The sequence below is a fragment of the Salmo salar genome, chromosome ssa12 (assembly GCF_905237065.1).
Source record: "Salmo salar chromosome ssa12, Ssal_v3.1, whole genome shotgun sequence".
Lineage (NCBI taxonomy): Eukaryota > Metazoa > Chordata > Actinopteri > Salmoniformes > Salmonidae > Salmo > Salmo salar.
In genome coordinates, this window is record NC_059453.1 from 99,085,875 (window position 1) to 99,103,824 (window position 17,950).

At 45.5% G+C, this 17,950-nt stretch overlaps 1 protein-coding gene and 1 long non-coding RNA gene across 3 annotated transcripts in view; both read left to right on the forward strand.

Annotated features, from left to right (window-relative positions):
• Positions 1-10,442, forward strand: part of LOC123725582 (protein shisa-4) — a 28,689-nt gene extending 18,247 nt beyond the window's left edge. The window contains exons 3-6 of one of the 2 annotated variants that reach the window (XM_045691987.1): positions 4,468-4,512; positions 6,277-6,401; positions 8,448-8,681; positions 10,097-10,442. In XM_045691987.1, coding sequence (XP_045547943.1) covers positions 4,468-4,512; positions 6,277-6,401; positions 8,448-8,681; positions 10,097-10,299 — 607 coding nt within the window. In that variant the 3' untranslated portion in view covers positions 10,300-10,442. The remainder of the gene's footprint in view (positions 1-4,467; positions 4,513-6,276; positions 6,402-8,447; positions 8,682-10,096) is intronic. The other variant, XM_045691988.1, reaches the window with a different exon arrangement.
• A 21-nt stretch (positions 10,443-10,463) lies between these two features.
• LOC123725583 (uncharacterized) lies at positions 10,464-11,321 on the forward strand. Its single transcript, XR_006758118.1, has 2 exons — positions 10,464-10,509; positions 10,603-11,321. It is a non-coding gene; the product is annotated as an uncharacterized lncRNA (long non-coding RNA).
• Positions 11,322-17,950: the final 6,629 nt, after the last annotated feature.

Below are 17,950 nucleotides of genomic sequence, written 5' to 3' on the forward strand. Positions count from 1 at the left end.
TCGGGTGGTTGTTGTCCTTGATTATCTTTTTGCCCTTCCTTTGACATCGGGTGGTGTAGGTGTCCTGGAGGGCAGGTAGTTTGCACCCAGTGATGCGTTGTGCAGACCTCACTACCCTCCGGAGAGCTTTGCGGTTGTGGGCGGTGCAGTTGCCATACCAGGCTGTGATACAGCTCGACAGGATGCTCTCAATTGTGCATCTGTAAAAGTTTGAGGGTTTTAGTTGACAAACCAAATTTCTTTAGCCTCTTGAGGTTGAAGAGGCACTGTTGGGCCTTCACCACACTGTCTGTGTGAGTGGACAATTTCAATTTGTCAGTGATGTGTACGCAGAGGAACTTTAACTTTCCACCTTCTCCACTTCTGTCCCGTCGATGTGGATAAGGGAGGTGCTCCCTCTGCTGTTTCCTGAAGTCCACTATCATCTCCTTTGTTTAGTTGACGTTGGGTGTGAGGTTATTCTCCTGACACTACACTCCGATAGCCCTCACCACCTCCTTGTAGGCTCTCGTCGTTGTTGGTAATCAAGCCCACTACTGTTGTGTCATTTGCAAATTTGATGATTGAGTTGGAGGCGTGCTTGGCCATGCAGTCATAGGTGAACAGGGAGTACAGGAGTGGGCTGAGCACGCATCCTTGTGGGTCCCCAATGTTCAGTGTCAGTGAAGTGGAGGCGTTTTTTCCTACCTTCACCACCTGGGGGAGGCCCGTCAAGAAGTCCAGGACCCAGTTGCACAGGGCAACTGGGTCCTGGACTTAATGATGAGCTTGGAGGGTACTATGGTGTTGAATGCTGAGCTATAATCAATGAACAGCATTCTTACATAGGTATTCCTCTTCTCCAGATTGGATAGGGCAGTGTGCAGTGTGATAGCGATTGCATCATCTGTTGACCTATTGGAGTGGTAAGGGAATTGAAGTGGGTCTAGGGTGACAGGTAAGGTGGAGGTGATCAATTTTATGTCACATGCGCCGAATACAACAGGTATAGACCTTACAGTGAAATGGTTACTTGAAAGCTGTTAACCAACAATGCAGTTTTAAGAAAATACCCCCCAAAAAGTATGACATAAGAATAACTAATAATTAAAGGGCAGCAGTAAATAACAATAGCTGCTGTTATTTAACAATTTAAATCCGGGGATACCGGTACAGAGTCAATGTGGAGGCTATATACAGGGTATATATACGGTACAGAGTCAATGTGGAGGCTATATACAGGGTATATATACGGTACAGAGTCTGTACATGTAGGTAGAGTTGTTAAAGTGACTATGCATAGATAATAACAGAGAGTAGCATCAGTGTAGAGGGGGGGTGGGCAATGCAAATAGTCTGGGTAGCCATTTGATTAGATGTTCATGAGTCTTATGGCTTGGGGGTAGAAGCTGTTAATAAGCCTCTTGGACCTAGACTTGGTGCTCCGGTACCGCTTGCCGTGCGGTAGTAGAGAGAACAGTCTATGACTAGGGTGGCTGGAGTCTTTGACAATTTTTAGGGCCTTCGTCTGACACCGCCTGGTATAGAGGTCCTGGATGGCAGGTAGCTTGGCCCCGGTGATTTACTGGGCAGTACGCACTACCCTCTATAGTGCCTTGCGGTCGGAGGCCGACCAGTTGCCATACCAGGCAGTGATGCAACCCGTCAGGATGCTCCCGATAGTGCAGCTGTAAAACCTTTTCAGGATCTGAGGACCCATGCCAAATCTTTTCAGTCTCCTGAGGGAAAATAGGTTTTGTCGTGCCCTCTTCACGACTGTCTTGGTGTGCTTGGACCATGTTAGTTTGTTGGTGATGTGGACGCCAAGGAACTTGAAGCTTTCAACCTGCTCCACTACAGCCCCGTTGATGAGAATGGGGGCGTGCTCGGTCCTCTTTTTCCTGTAGTCCACAATCATCTCGTTTGTCTTGATCACGTTGAGGGAGAGGTTGTTGTCCTGGCACCACACGGTCAGGTCTCTGACCACCTCCCTATAGGCTGTCTCATTGTTGTCAGTGATCAGGCCTACCACTGTTGTGTCGACAGCAAACTTAATGATGGTGTTGGAGTCGTGCCTGGCCCTGCAGTCATGAGTGAACAGGGAGTACAGGAGGGGACTGCGCATGCACCCCTGAGGGGCCCCCCTGTTGAGGATCAGCATGGCGGATGTGTTGTTACCTACCCTTACCACCTGGGGGCGGCCCGTCAGGAAGTCCAGGATCCAGTTGCAGAGGGAGGTGTTTAGTCCCAGGGTCCTTAGCTTAGTGATGAGCTTTGAGGGCACTATGGTGAGCTGTAGTCAACGCTGAGCTGTAGTCAATGAATAGCATTCTTATGCATGTGTTCCTTTTGTCCAAGTGGGAAAGGGCAGTGTGGAGTGCAATAGAGATTGCGTCATCTGTGGATCTGTTGGTGCGGTATGCAAATTGGAGTGGGTCTAGGGTTTCTGGGATAATGGTGTATCTGAGACATGACCTGCCTTTCAAAGCACTTCATGGCTACAGACGTGAGTGCTACGAGTCTGTAGTCATTTAGGCAGGTTGCCTTTGTGTTCTTGGGCACAGGGACTATGGTGGTCTGCTTGAAACATGCTGGTATTACAGACTCAATCAGGGACAGGTTGAAAATGTCAGTGAAGACACTTGTCAGTTGGTCAGTGCATGCTCGGAGTACATGTCCTGGTATTCCGTCTGGCCCTGCGGCCTTGTGAATGTTGACCTGTTTAAAGGTTTTACTTGCAGAGCATGATCACACAGTCGTCCGGAACAGCTGATGCTTTCAGATGTTTCAGTGTTACTTGCCTCAAAGCGAGCATAGAAGTTATTTATCTTGTCTGGTAGGCTTGTGACACTGGGCAGCTTTTGATTGTGCTTCCCTTTTGTATTCTGTCATAGTTTGCCCTGCCACATCAGACGAGCGTCGGAGCCGGTGTAGAACAATTAGATCTTAGTCCTGTATTGATGCTTTGGCTGTTTGATGGTTCGTTGGAGGGCATAGCAGGATTTCTTATAAGATTCCGGGTTAGAGTCCAGCTCCTTGAAAGCGGCGGCTCTACCCTTTAGCTCAGGGCAAATGTTGCCTGTAATCCATGGCTTCTGGTTGGGGTATGTACGTACAGTCACTATGGGGACGACGTCCTTGATGCAGTTATTGATGAAGCCAATGACTGATGTGGTGAACTCCCCAATGCCATCGGAAGAATCCCGGAACATTTTCCAGTTTGTGCAAAACAGTCCTGTAGTTTAGCATCTGCTTCATCTGACCACTTTTTTTATAGACCGAGTCACTGGTGCTTCCTGCTTCAATTTTTGCTTTTAAACAGGAATCGGGTGGATAGAATGATGATCAGATTTGCCAAATGTAGTGCGAGGGAGAGCTTTGTACGTGTCTCTGTGTGTGGAGTAAAGGTGGTCTAGAATTTGCTGATCGAAATTAAGTTTCCCTGCATTAAAGTCCCCGGCCACTAGGAGCGCCGCCTCTGGGTGACCATTTTCCTGTTTGCTTATGGCAGAATACAGCTCATTGAGTGTGGTTTTAGTGCCAGCATCAGTCTGTGGTGGTATGCAGACAGCTACGAAAAATTGAGTTAAACTCTCTTGGTATGTAGTGTGGTCTACAGCTTATCATGATATACTCTACCTCAGGCGAGCAATAGCTCGAGACTTCCTTAGATATCGTGCACCAGCTGTTGATTACATATATGCATAGGCCCCTGCCCCATGTCTTACCAGAGGCTGCTGTTCTATCCTACCAATAGTGTGTATAACCCGACAGCTGTATGTTCTTAATGTCGTCGTTCAGCCACGACTCGGTGAAACACAAGATATTACAGTTAATGTCTCGTTGGTAGGATATACGTGCTTTCAGTTCGTCCCATTTTATTTTCCAGCGATTGAACATTAGCTAGCAGGACGGAAGGCAAAGGGCAGATTAGCCACTCGTCGCCTGATCCTCACAAAGGCACCCTGATCTTTTTTCAGGAATCTCAGTTTCCTTCTCCAGCGAATGCCGGAGATCTGTAGTATATCCCTCCCGTCCGACTCATTGAAGGAAAACTCCTAGTCTAATCTGAGGTGAGTAATCACAGTTCTGATGTCCAGAAGCTCTTTTCGGACATAAGAGACGGTAGCAGCAACATTATGTACAAAACAAGTTACCAAAAAAATAGCGAAAAAACAAACAAAATAGCATGGTTGGTTAGACGGCAGCCATCACTGTTATCCTCAAAGCGGGCAAAGGTGTTTTGCTTGTATGTCAGCAAGACATCGGTGTCCATGACGTGGCTGGTTTTCCTTTTGTAGTCCGTGATTGACTGTAAACCCTGCCACATACGTCTCGTGTCTGAACCGTTGAATTGCGATGCCATTTACTCGATATTGACATTTTGCCTGTTTTGATTGCCTTGCGGAGTGAACAACTACTCCGTTTGTATTCTGCCATATTCCCTGTCTCCTTGCCATGGTTAAATGCAGTGCTTTGTGCTTTCAGTTTTGCGCGAATGCCATCTATCCTGCCATCTATCCACGGTTTCTGGTTAGTATGTTTTAATAGCCACAGTGGGTACAACAACTTATTGATGAAATCAGTAATCGTCTCAGTGTACACGTCAATATTATTCTCAGAAGGTATCCGGAACATGTCCCAGTCTGCATGATCAAAACTATCTTTAAGCGTGGATTCCGATTGGTCAGACCAGCGTTGAATAGTCCTTAGAATGGGTGCTTACTGTTTATGTTTCTGCCTATAGGAAGGGAGGAGCAAAATGGAGTCGTGGTCAGATTTGCCGAAAGGAGGGCGGTGGAGGGCCTTGTATGCATTTCGGACGTTGGAGTAGCAGTGGCCGAGTGTTTTAGCAGCGCAAGTGCTACAGTCAATTTGCTCATAGAATTTAGTTATCCTTTTCCTGAAATTTGCTTTCTTAAAATCCCCAGCTACAATAAATGCAGCCTCAGGATATATGGTTTCCAGCTTGCATAAAGTCCAGTGAAGTTCCTTGAGGGCCGTCGTGGTATCGGCTTGAGGGGGATGTACACGGCTGTGACAACCAAAAGAGAATTCTCTTGGGAGATAATGCGGTCGGCATTAGGTTGTGAGGACTTCTAGGTCAGGTGAACATAAGGACTTGAGTTCCTGTATGTTGTTACAATCACACCATGAGTCGTTAATCATGAAACATACACCCCCGCCGTTCTTCCTGGAGAGATGTTTATTCCTGTCGGTGAGATTTACTGACAATCCAGGTGGCTATACCGACTCCGACAGAGTATCCCGATTTGAGCCATGTTTCCTTGAAACAGAATATGTTACAATCCCTGATGTCTCTCTGGAAAGCAACCCTTTGCTCTGGTCTCTTCAACTTTTGTTATCTATGGACTGGACATTAGCGAGTAATATACTCGGAAGCGGTGGGTGGTGTGCGCGCCTCTGACTAGAAGACTGCTCCGACTCCCTTTTCTCCGGCGGCGTTGTTTTGGGTCGGCCTCTGGAGTCAGTTCAAATGCCCTGGGGTGTGGTGCAGACAACGGATCCGCTTCGGGAAAGTCGTATTCTTGGTCGTAGTGCTGGTAAGTTGACGCCGCTCTGATGTCCAATAGTTCTACCCGGCTGTATGTAATAACGCTTAAGATTTTCTGGGCTAACAATAAAATAAATAATTCATTATTTTAAAAAAAACAAATACTATAAAGTTTCCTAAGGGCTAGAAGCGAGGCAGCCCTCTGTCTGCGCCTTTTTCCACTTCCCTTACCAAGGCCCTTCTTCCCCAATTGCTCAGTTTGGCCAGGCGGCCAGCTCTGGGGAAAAGTCTTGGTGGTACCGAACTTCTTCCATTTAAGAATGATGGAGGCCACTGTGTTCTTGGGGACCTTCAATGCTGCAGACATTTTTTGGTACCCTTCCCCAGATCTGTGTCTTGGGGGACTACGGATAATTCCTTCGACCTCACGGCTTGGTGTTTTCTCTGACATGTACTGTCAACTGTGGGACCTTATATAGACAGGTGTGTGCCTTTACAAACATGTCCAATCAATTGAATTTACCACAGGTGGACTCCAATCAAGTTGTAGAAACATCTCAAGGATGATCAATGGAAACAGGATGCACCTGAGCTCAATTTAGTCTCATAGTAAAAGGTCTGGTAATAAGTTACCATTTCCAAAAACCTGTTTTTGCCTTGTCATTATGGGGTATTGTGTGTAGATATAGGATTTAACTTTTTTTTTTTTAAATACTTTTTTGAATACTTTCCGAATGCACTGTATGTTTCACTGACTGATGTTATGTCTCTCTCTATTCCAGTGGCAATATGAGCACTTTGACCATCTTGTCATTCGTAGTGACAGCTGTCATCTTCACGATCAGTTTAATCTGTTGCTGTGTGTGTCCCTGCTGCTGCTTGTACAAAATGTGTCGGAAGCCCAGACGTAAGTCTCTCCTTGCACCATCACAACATGAATACTAACATGTTAACTCCCAAGACTGATTTACATGTAAAAAAAAAAAACAAAAAAAAAAGTATATGCTTTAATTGTTTTTCCTCAAGTGTGTGCACTCCTCTCCACGCCTCCTGTAGTAGTCTGGTGGTCAGTTCTGACTGTAGTATCTCTGTGTAGTCTGGGGGTCAGTAGTTCTGACTGTAGTATCTCTGTGTAGTCTGGGGGTCATGTAGTATCTCTCTGTAGTGTGTTTTATAAGTACTTTGTGACTATATAAGCACATCTGCTGATGTAAAAAAGGGCTTTATGATTAAATTAGATGTGATGATACAGGAAGTGGTTTGACCACTCCCACTGTGATCCCGGCCAGCAGGGTGTGTGTCCCAAATGGCAACCTATTCCGTTTGTAGTGCACTACCCTGATAAAAAAAAAAAAACTAGGGTACTACACTGATCAAAACTAGGGCACTATATAGGGAATAGTGACATTTGGGACGCACAGGCACAGCCTAGCCCTCCCTGGAGTGGGCTAGGACGTGAGGGTTGATTTTCAAACAACACCCAATTGTGTAAACCACTTCCTCCTTGCAATGGAACAGAAATCCACTGTCGGTAACCAAACCTTAGTGGAACAAAACATCTCTTCCTCTTTTTGAGTTTCTGGAAAAGATACAACTCAAAATTATGTATTTAAAAAAAAATAAAAAAAAATGTTTGCTCAACATGCAAAAGACCCCCCACAGATTTATACACTTCCTGAACATTTTCTGATTCATCCGACTGAATGATTCAACAAGACATCACCAGAATGTATTTATGTAACCTTTCTATTTTGAAATGAACACAAAGATTGGCGTTTGGCACATTTGGAAACTGGCAGCGTTGAGTAAGAGTGGAATGTTACCAGGTTGTTTGGCAAAACATTTTTATTTTTATATAAATGAACATGCTGTGTAAATGTCTGTGGCATTATGAGACAGATATCCTTCTGAAAACCTATGCTGTTCTGACGGTTTTCTCACCGCTCTTTGTGATCATCAGGCTTTGTTGCTGCTGCCTACATATTGCCCCTGTGTGTACACACACACACACACACACACACAACCTCGCTCTACTGCTAGCTCCTGTCTTTTGAGTATGACATGTATCTGTCAGACAACCCCTCTGCTTCCACCTACAATCAAATCAAATGTATTTATATAGCCCTTCTTACATCAGCTGATTAAAAAAAAAAACTCCCTAGAAAGGCCAGAACCAAGGAAGAAACCTAGAGAGGAACCAGGCTCTGAGGGGTGGCTAGGAAAAACTCCCTAGAAAGGCCAAAACCAAGGAAGAAACCTAGAGAGGAACCAGGCTATGAGGGGTGGCTAGGAAAAACTCCCTAGAAAGGCCAGAACCAAGGAAGAAACCTAGAGAGGAACCAGGCTATGAGGGGTGGCTAGGAAAAACTCCCTAGAAAGGTACACTCTATGGTTAACACTAAGGTATTCCAAACACACTGGGACTCTTCTCATCCCGCCACGCTCGTCTTGACTAGTGAACCGTAAACAAAGGGGACGTGAGCTGTCTGAGGCTGAAGGTCTGTTTTAGTGGTCGTCCAACTAATGGCTCTAATAGCCTGCTCGGCTGAAACGTATTCCTAAATGGTGTTTTTTTTTTTGTTCTAATATTTTCCCTTTGCTCTCAACTACCTTGAGAGCAACCCAGGTGTTCCTTTTACAGGGGACCCTATACAAGCCCAGCCCTCCATGCATTTCCCTGTATGTGATGTATGTGCTGTGGTGTATATCTCGTCTTGACAGAGTTGATGGCCAGCCCCAACAGCCCCATTATCCCCAACAGCCCCATTATCCCCAACAGCCCCATTATCCCCAGCAGCTAAAACAGCCCCATTATCCCCACCAGCCCCATTACCCCCAGCAGCCCCATTATCCCCAGCAGCTAAAACAGATAGTAATGCCTGTCACAATAGGGAACTGTGTGAGGGTTAGTCATTGTATTTCCATTTACCCCTGGTGCATCTCTCCTCCCCAGCGGTGATAGCCACGACGGCCCACACAACGGTGGTGAATACCCATTACCCCCAGCAGCCCGTCCAGCCCTACCAGGGGGCCCCCCAGTACCCTGCCTACCAGACCGTGCCGGTCCAGCCTGGGTATGGGGTTCAGCCTCAACCCGGCTATGGAGGTGGCCAGCCCATACCCACAGCACCAGGCTACCAGGGACAGCCTTTCCAGCCAGGACCACCCCCTCCTTACCAAGAGACTGGTAAGTGTCAGGAGAGTCTGTCGTGAGGGGAGAGTCTGTCGTGAGGATCGTGTTTAGTGGGGCACACTGAAGCAAAACATTTTACAACAGAAAATGGCATGTCATGATAGTTTTAAATGTATTACTTAGTTGTGTGGTAGTGTATTACTTAGTTGTGTGGTAGTGTATTACTTAGTTGTGTGGTAGTGTATTACTTAGTTGTGTGGTAGTGTATTACTTAGTTGTGCGGTAGTGTATTACTTAGTTGTGCGGTAATGTATTACTTAGTTGTGCGGTAATGTATTACTTAGTTGTGTGGTAATGTATTACTTAGTTGTGCGGTAATGTATTACTTAGTTGTGTGGTAATGTATTACTTACATTTACATTTTTACATTTTAGTCATTTAGCAGACGCTCTTATCCAGAGCGACTTACAAATTGGTGCATTCACCTTATGATATCCAGTGGAACAACCACTTTACAATAGTGCATCTAAATCTTTTAAGGGGGGGTTAGAAGGATTACTTTATCCTATCCCAGGTATTCCTTGAAGAGGTGGGGTTTCAGGTGTCTCCGGAAGGTGGTGATTGAGTCCGCTGTCCTGGCGTCGTGAGGGAGCTTGTTCCACCATTGGGGTGCCAGAGCAGCGAACAGTTTTGACTGGGCTGAGCGGGAACTGTGCTTCCTCAGAGGTAGGGAGGCGAGCAGGCCAGAGGTGGATGAACGGAGTGCCCTTGTTTGGGTGTAGGGCCTGATCAGAGCCTGAAGGTACGGAGGTGCCGTTCCCCTCACAGCTCCGTAGGCAAGCACCATGGTCTTGTAGCGGATGCGAGCTTCGACTGGAAGCCAGTGGAGAGAGCGGAGGAGCGGGGTGACGTGAGAGAACTTGGGAAGGTTGAACACCAGACGGGCTGCGGCGTTCTGGATGAGTTGTAGGGGTTTAATGGCACAGGCAGGGAGCCCAGCCAACAGCGAGTTGCAGTAATCCAGACGGGAGTTGTGCGGTAGTGTATTACTTAGTTGTGCGGTAGTGTATTACTTAGTTGTGCGGTAGTGTATTACTTAGTTGTGCGGTAATGTATTACTTAGTTGTGCGGTAATGTATTACTTAGTTGTGCGGTAATGTATTACTTAGTTGTGCGGTAATGTATTACTTAGTTGTGTGGTAGTGTATTACTTAGTTGAAAACAAACAGAGGAGATGGAAAGTGAAGCTTATTTGTAAGTGAAAAGAGGAGGAGCCCGACGCTTCCTGCCAAAGAGGAGGAGCCCGACGCTTCCTGCCAAAGAGGAGGAGCCCGACGCTTCCTGCCAAGGAGGAGGAGCCGTCTGGTCTGGTGTGTTCTCAGTGTCTCTGGTGTGGTGTGTTTTTAATGTCCTCTCTCTCTCTCTCTCTCTCTCTCTCTCTCTCTCTCTCATCTCTATCTCTCTACCAGGTCCAGCCTATCCTCCTGCTGTCCCAGTGTCTTATAGTCAGGCTGGGTTCAGTCCAGGACAGCTATCTTATCCCCTCCAGGCTCCAGCCCAGCCTCAGCCAGGCTATCCCTGTGCCCCTCCCGCCCAGCCCGACTTCCTCTCTGCCCAGCCTGCCTACAACCCTGCCTTCATGGAGACCCAGCCTCCCAAGACTGGCAACTGAAGAAGCTCCTCTCCCATTCTCCATCCACCCGCTCTCGTGGGACAGACAGACAGACTGACTGGTGGGATAGAAACACAGACAGACAGACTGACTGGTGGGATAGAAACACAGACAGACAGACTGACTGGTGGGAAAGAAACAGACAGACAGACAGACAGACAGACAGACAGACAGACAGACAGACAGACAGACAGACAGACAGACAGACTGGTGGGAAAGAAACAGAGACAGACAGACAGACAGACAGACAGACTGGTGGGATAGAAACACAGACAGACAGACTGACTGGTGGGATAGAAACAGACAGACAGACAGACAGACAGACAGACAGACTGGTGGGATAGAAACTGACTGACTGGTGGGATAGAAACTGACGGACGGACAGACTGGTGGGATAGAAACTGACGGACTGGTGGGATAGAAACTGACTGACTGATTGACTGACTGGAGCCATACATCGTCATGATCCGGACAATTCCCTAAGCTCTTCTTACCTTATCAATATGACTCCAACCTGTTCTCACACGTGGGATTGAACTGAACTATGTTTGTATCTCAAATTGCACCCTATACGGTGCACTACCCTGGTCAAAAAAGTAGTGCACTACATAGAAAATAGGGTGCAATTTGGGATGTATCCTGTGTGTTCACTTTGCTTTAGGGCCAGCGGTTCTTCTGGTTGCCTCGTAACCTGGCCAGGAGACTTTGGTCCAGGGTATATTTAGGGCCTGGTCAAGCCTTGGTTTTCATCTCAAATGGTACCATATTCCCTATATAGTACACTACTTTTAACCAGGACCAATGGTCTTGGCTTGTGGTCTAAAGTGGTGCACTATATAGGGAATATGGTGCCATTTGGGAATAACTCTGGGCCCCTATGTTAAGGGTAATGTCTCATGTTGTTGGTGTTCTCGTTAGAGTATGTTCATTACAAACCACACGGAGGAAGACTACCTTTGATTTCTGTCATAAAACGTTTTTCTGATGAACCACAACCCAGAATAAAATTAAACCTCTGTCATTTCCATCAAGATACTTTTTAAAAAAAAATTATTTACCAGCGCCTTATTTACCAGAGTAATCATGTTAAAAACAGTTTCATAGGCCGTAATTGCTTATTTTTTTGTAACCTAACGGTGAAAGTACAGCGATACAAGAAGATTCCCTATCTGCTACCAGTCTTCAGTGTGCAATGCAAAACACCGGTGTTGTCAGATAAACAAGAAGTCATATTCTGATTTTTTTAAAATTTTTATTAAAAACAACAGATTTTGCACTGTAGATGACAGCCAAGAATGAAACGTCGGAATAGTACGTCAAAGTAGTTTAGTGGTAAAACGTTCTACTAAAACAGACCCTGTCAAGTTCACAAAGCGGGTGAAGAAACTGAATGCAAGAAACTATTGCCTTTTTTACCACAAATTCTTCACCCAACCAAATATGAGATTTATTTTTTATTAAACGATCAGTCTTTTTTTTTTCTCTCTCTCTCTCGTTTCCATGTCGGTTGTATTTAGACGTTAAATCAGTGTTGACCGTTATGGCTGTGTTCCTAACGGGCACCTTAATCCCTACAAAGGCGTTCTTTACTTTACTTAACGGCATTCTTTACTTTACTTAACGGCATTCTTTACTTTACTTAACGGCATTCTTTACTTTACTTAACGGCATTCTTTACTTTACTTAACGGCGTTCTTTACTTTACTTAACGGCGTTCTTTACTTTGCTTAACGGCGTTCTTTACTTTACTTAACGGCGTTCTTTACTTTACTTAACGGCGTTCTTTACTTTACTTAACGGCGTTCTTTACTTTACTTAACGGCATTCTTTACTTTACTTAACGGCGTTCTTTACTTTACTTAACGGCGTTCTTTGGCGTTCTTTACTTTACTTAACGGCGTTCTTTACTTGGCGTTCTTTACTTTACATAACGGCGTTCTTTACTTTACTTAACGGCGTTCTTTACTTTACTTAACGGCGTTCTTTACTTTAACGGCGTTCTTTACTTTACTTAACGGGCGTTCTTTACTTTACTAACGGCGTTCTTTACTTTGCTTAACGGCGTTCTTTGCTTAACGGCGTTCTTTACTTTACTTAACGGCGTTCTTTACTTTACTTAACGGCGTTCTTTACTTTACTTAACGGCGTTCTTTACTTTACTTAACGGCTTTCTTTACTTTACTTAACGGCTTTGTTTTCTTTACTTAACGGCGTTCTTTACTTAACCAGGGAAGTCCCATTCAGGCAGTCTCTTTTTTTTTCAAGAAGGCAGCAGTAGTCAGGAAGAAGGCATCAAACAACAACAAATATCTTCAGTGAAATGTTTCAGTATACGGTGTAGTATTTGGGTATCGTTTGACATAGCCCGTTTTTAGGAATGTCAAACGTCCACTATAATATGCCTTGTGGCGAACACTTGACACCCAGCATCATAACACGTTATGACATTGTCATAACCATGTCATAACAGTTGACTTAACTTGTCATAATATGTTCATAACACTGTCATGACATACTTAGACCTGTTGTGACATATATTGTGTTATTTTGAGGCTGGTTATAACACCTCCATAAGGGTCCAAACCTACAACACAAGGCAAAACATACCATTACATCAGAGACTACTGGTGAACAGGTTGTTAAAATGTTACATAACATTCTCTGAAATTGCCGTCATATTGACGTCAGACATGCACCTTCCCCAGTGCTCTGTTTCTGATGACTGGGATGAACACAGGAGCAGATTTCAGGAGCAGATTTCAGGAGCAGGACAATCTCTTTTCCACTGATGACTGACGTAAGGACATGTACGTGATACGACTATCTGGCTTATATGGTTATGACGGTCATAATGCTTCATGACAGTGTTATAAAGTGTATTTTCTACAAGTTATTTAAAATATGAAAAAACATGACTTTAAGGAATTCATTACTACAACAACAACAAAAGATTTAAGAAAGCAAACTTTCAAATGAAAGAACTTCTTGTCAGGAAAAAAACTAATTTGAATAAATGTTGGTTTTGACACTACTATGTAGGTGTTATGACAGCTGTTAGGACATATGACATGGTTATGATGCGTTATGACACTGGGTGTCAAGTGAAGTGCCAGCGCCTTGTGTTTCCACTCATGCTGTGAGATCATTTAAAAGCTTTCTGCACCAAGCCTTACAGGTGAACCAAGCTGAATGAAATGCCTTCAAATCTCTTTCTATAAGTGACCTCTTTTGCTTCTTTCTCTGTATAGCCTCAGTCAATTTTCATGTCCCAAATGGCAACCAATTCCCTATATAGTGCACTACTTTTGACCAGTGTCCTAGTAAGTGCTCGAAATGGGGAATAGGGTGCCAGTGAAAAGTCAGGGGTTCTGTCCAGGAAGGAACAGTCAGATGGTGACGAGTCAGGGGTTCTGTCCAGGAAGGAACAGTCAGATGGTGACGAGTCAGGGGTTCTGTCCAGGAAGGAACAGTTAGATGGTGACGAGTCAGGGGTTCTGTCCAGGAAGGAACAGTCAGATGGTGACGAGTCAGGGGTTCTGTCCAGGAAGGAACAGTCAGATGGTGACGAGTCAGGGGTTCTGTCCAGGAAGGAACAGTCAGATGGTGACGAGTCAGGGGTTCTGTCCAGGAAGGAACAGTCAGATGGTGACGAGTCAGGGGTTCTGTCCAGGAAGGAACAGTCAGATGGTGACGAGTCAGGGGTTCTGTCCAGGAAGGAACAGTCAGATGGTGACGAGTCAGGGGTTCTGTCCAGGAAGGAACAGTCAGATGGTGACGAGTCAGGGGTTCTGTCCAGGAAGGAACAGTCAGATGGTGACGAGTCAGGGGTTCTGTCCAGGAAGGAACAGTCAGATGGTGACGAGTCAGGGGTTCTGTCCAGGAAGGAACAGTCAGATGGTGACGAGTCAGGGGTTCTGTCCAGGAAGGAACAGTCAGATGGTGACGAGTCAGGGGTTCTGTCCAGGAAGGAACAGTCAGATGGTGACGAGTCAGGGGTTCTGTCCAGGAAGGAACAGTCAGATGGTGACGAGTCAGGGGTTCTGTCCAGGAAGGAACCGTCAGATGGTGACGAGTCAGGGGTTCTGTCCAGGAAGGAACCGTCAGATGGTGACGAGTCAGGGGTTCTGTCCAGGAAGGAACAGTCAGATGGTGACGAGTCAGGGGTTCTGTCCAGGAAGGAACAGTCAGATGGTGACGAGTCAGGGGTTCTGTCCAGGAAGGAACAGTCAGATGGTGACGAGTCAGGGGTTCTGTCCAGGAAGGAACAGTCAGATGGTGACGAGTCAGGGGTTCTGTCCAGGAAGGAACAGTCAGATGGTGACGAGTCAGGGGTTCTGTCCAGGAAGGAACAGTCAGATGGTGACGAGTCAGGGGTTCTGTCCAGGAAGGAAAGTCGAATAGAAATATGTTATATAGAACAGACATGTTGAGGAAAGAATCATGTCCAATTGATTGCATTTCTATCTGTGTTCAATATGTTGTTGTACTTTTTTTAACACAACCCTCTTGTTGTTGGAACTTGTTGCCCAGGGTTGTTTTGTCGTTGTTGGCTGCATGCCAAATGGACCCTATTCCTATCTAGTGGTAATAGTCCACTGCTTTGCTCTGGTTAGAAGTAGTGCCATAATACAGGGAAGGGTATCCCTATCTCGGTCCTCGTTCTGTTTGTTTGCCCTGACACTACACAGCTGATTCAAAGCTTAACGGTGAGTTGATTCTTTGAATCAGTTGTGTAGTGCTATGGGCAAACGCAAAACAAAATGTTCCCCTCCTTTGGGGTCTCCAGGACCAAGTCTGGTTAAAAACCTGCTGTAGGGAATAAGGTGCCATTTGGTATGTAGCCTTTGTCTGTTCACGTGACTTCAGGGTGTGAGCACCTTGTCAGCCATATTACATTTTGTGTCTGCTTGTTTGACTATGAAATGAGTACATGCCATACTGTATGTAGTTGAAAAGTTATTTTATCAGGAATAAATACCAATCTGTTATAATGGCAAATACACACTTTCTCTCCCCTCCCCACACAACATTTACATTTTAGTCATTTAGCAGACGCTCTTATCCAGAGCGACTTACAGTAGTGAATGCATACATTTCATACGTTATTTTTTTTCCTGTGGGAATCGAACCCACAACAATGGCGTCGCAAACACCATGCTCTACCAACTAAGCTACAGAGAAGCTACAGAGAAGCTACAGAGAAGCTACAGAGAAGCTACAGAGAAGCTACAGAGAAGCTACAGAGAAGCTACAGAGAAGCTACAGAGAAGCTACAGAGAAGCTACAGAGAAGCTACAGAGAAGCTACAGAGCACAACTCTTGTCATGATGGTACTTCATTTAGCCTGGTCCTAGATCTGTTTTGTGCTCTTGTCAACTCGATCTCATTTGTCAAGCCAAATGGCAAGACCAGGAGTTGGCATGATGGCACCAACAGACTGGCATTCAGGCTAGTATAATGATAATAGTTGTTTGCTCCAAGACTTTTCTAGTCAGAATATATTGATGTTAATGTGAAAATGTAATTTTAATGGGTTGGACACATTCAAGTAAAAACTCACTGAGAGAAATGTAATCATAGGAAAACAACTGTTGAAAAATCACTTTTTTTTTTTTACAGAATATTCCAAAATTAAGAAAGGTTTTCCTTCGTCAACATTCACAGAAAGTATGAAAAGATATGATTCCCAAATGGGACCCTATTCCTCATTTAGGGCATCTTTGACCAGGGCTCTGTAGTGCCCTAAATAGTGAATATGGTGAAATTTGGAACGCAAATGTAATGGCACCATTGGCAGCGATTACAGCCTCGAGTCTTCTTGGGTATGATGCTACAAGCTTGGCACACCAGTATTCTTCTCTGCAGATCCTCTCAAGCTCTGTCAGGTTGGATGGGGAGCGTCACTGCACAACTATTTTCAGGTCTCTCCAGAGATGTTCGATCGGGTTCAAGTCCGGGCTCTGGCTGGGCCACTCAAAGACATTGAGACTTGTCCCGAAACCACTCCTACATTGTCTTGGCTACTTTCCTAGTCCCTGCCGCTGATAAACATCCCCAAAGCATGACGCTGCCACCACCATGCTTCAGCGTAGGGATGGTGCCAGGTTTCCTCTAGATGTGACGCTTGGCATTCAAGCCATAGAGTTGGTTTTCATCAGACCAGAGAATCTTGTTTCTAAACCCAAACAGGATGTTCAGAAAAACAGTTATTCTTCTTTGGTGTGTGTGTTGATTCTGAGAAAGGGAACCATCCTTTAGGTCCACGTAATGAGATATGTGACATGTTAAATACCTCAGACTAATTTCCATGTCATGTCATATGGTCTCATGAGATACGACATGTATGTAATATATGTATATATATATTTGACTGGCCTTTGATAGTGCGTCCAAGCAGATCAGAGTGTATGACTCAAAGGGCTCCCCGCCGAGGCTTCGGGTACGAGGCTTCCGGTCCGAGGCTTCGGGTTCGAGGCTTCGGGTTCGAGGCTTCGGGTTCGAGGCTTCGGGTGCGAGGCTTCGGGTGCGAGGCTTCGGGTTCGAGGCTTCGGGTGCGAGGCTTCGGGTGCGAGGCTTCGGGTGCGAGGCTTCGGGTGCGAGGCTTCGGGTGCGAGGCTTCGGGTGCGAGGCTTGGGGTGCGAGGCTTCGGGGTGCGAGGCTTGGGGTGCGAGGCTTGCTGAGGTACCTCAACCCTCTCCCTACTTCAGATTCCAAAACACATGGGAAATCTTGGTTGTGATATATTTAAGCAATAAGGCCCGAGGCGGTGTGGTATATGGCCAATTTACCACGGCTAAGGGCTGTTCTTATGCACGACGCAACACGGTATGGATACACCCCTTAGCCGTGGTATTTTGGCCATATATCACAAATCCCAGAGGTGCCTTATTGCTTATAAACTGGTTACCAACGTAATTAGAACAAAACATTATTATAATTTTTTTCATACCCATGGTATATGGTCTGATATAACACGGCTTTCAGCCAATCAAATTAAATTGTATTTCACGTGCCGAATACAACAGACCTTACTGTGAAATGCAAGCCCTTAACCAACAATGTGGTTTAAGAAATTGTTAAAATATTTACTAAATGAACTAAAGATATAAAAATGTACAAGTAACACAACACAATAAAATAACAATAACGAGGCTATAAACAGGGTATTACGGTACAGAGTCAATGTGGAGGCTATATACAGGGGGGTACTGGTACAGAGTCAATGTGGAGGCTATATACAGGGGGGTACTGGTGCAGAGTCAATGTGGAGGCTATATACAGGGGGTACCGGTACAGAGTCAATGTGGAGGCTATATACAGGGTATTACGGTACAGAGTCAATGTGGAGGCTATATACAGGGGGGTACTGGTACAGAGTCAATGTGGAGGCTATATACAGGGGGGTACCGGTACACAGTCAATGTGGAGGCTATATACAGGGGGTACCGGTACAGAGTCAATGTGGAGGCTATATACAGGGGGTACCGGTACAGAGTCAATGTGGGGGCTATATACAGGGGGGTACCAGTACAGAGTCAATGTGGAGGCTATATACAGGGGGTACCGGTACAGAGTCAATGTGGAGGCTATATACAGGGGGTACCGGTACAGAGTCAATGTGCGGGGGTACAGGTTAGTCGAGGTAGTTTGT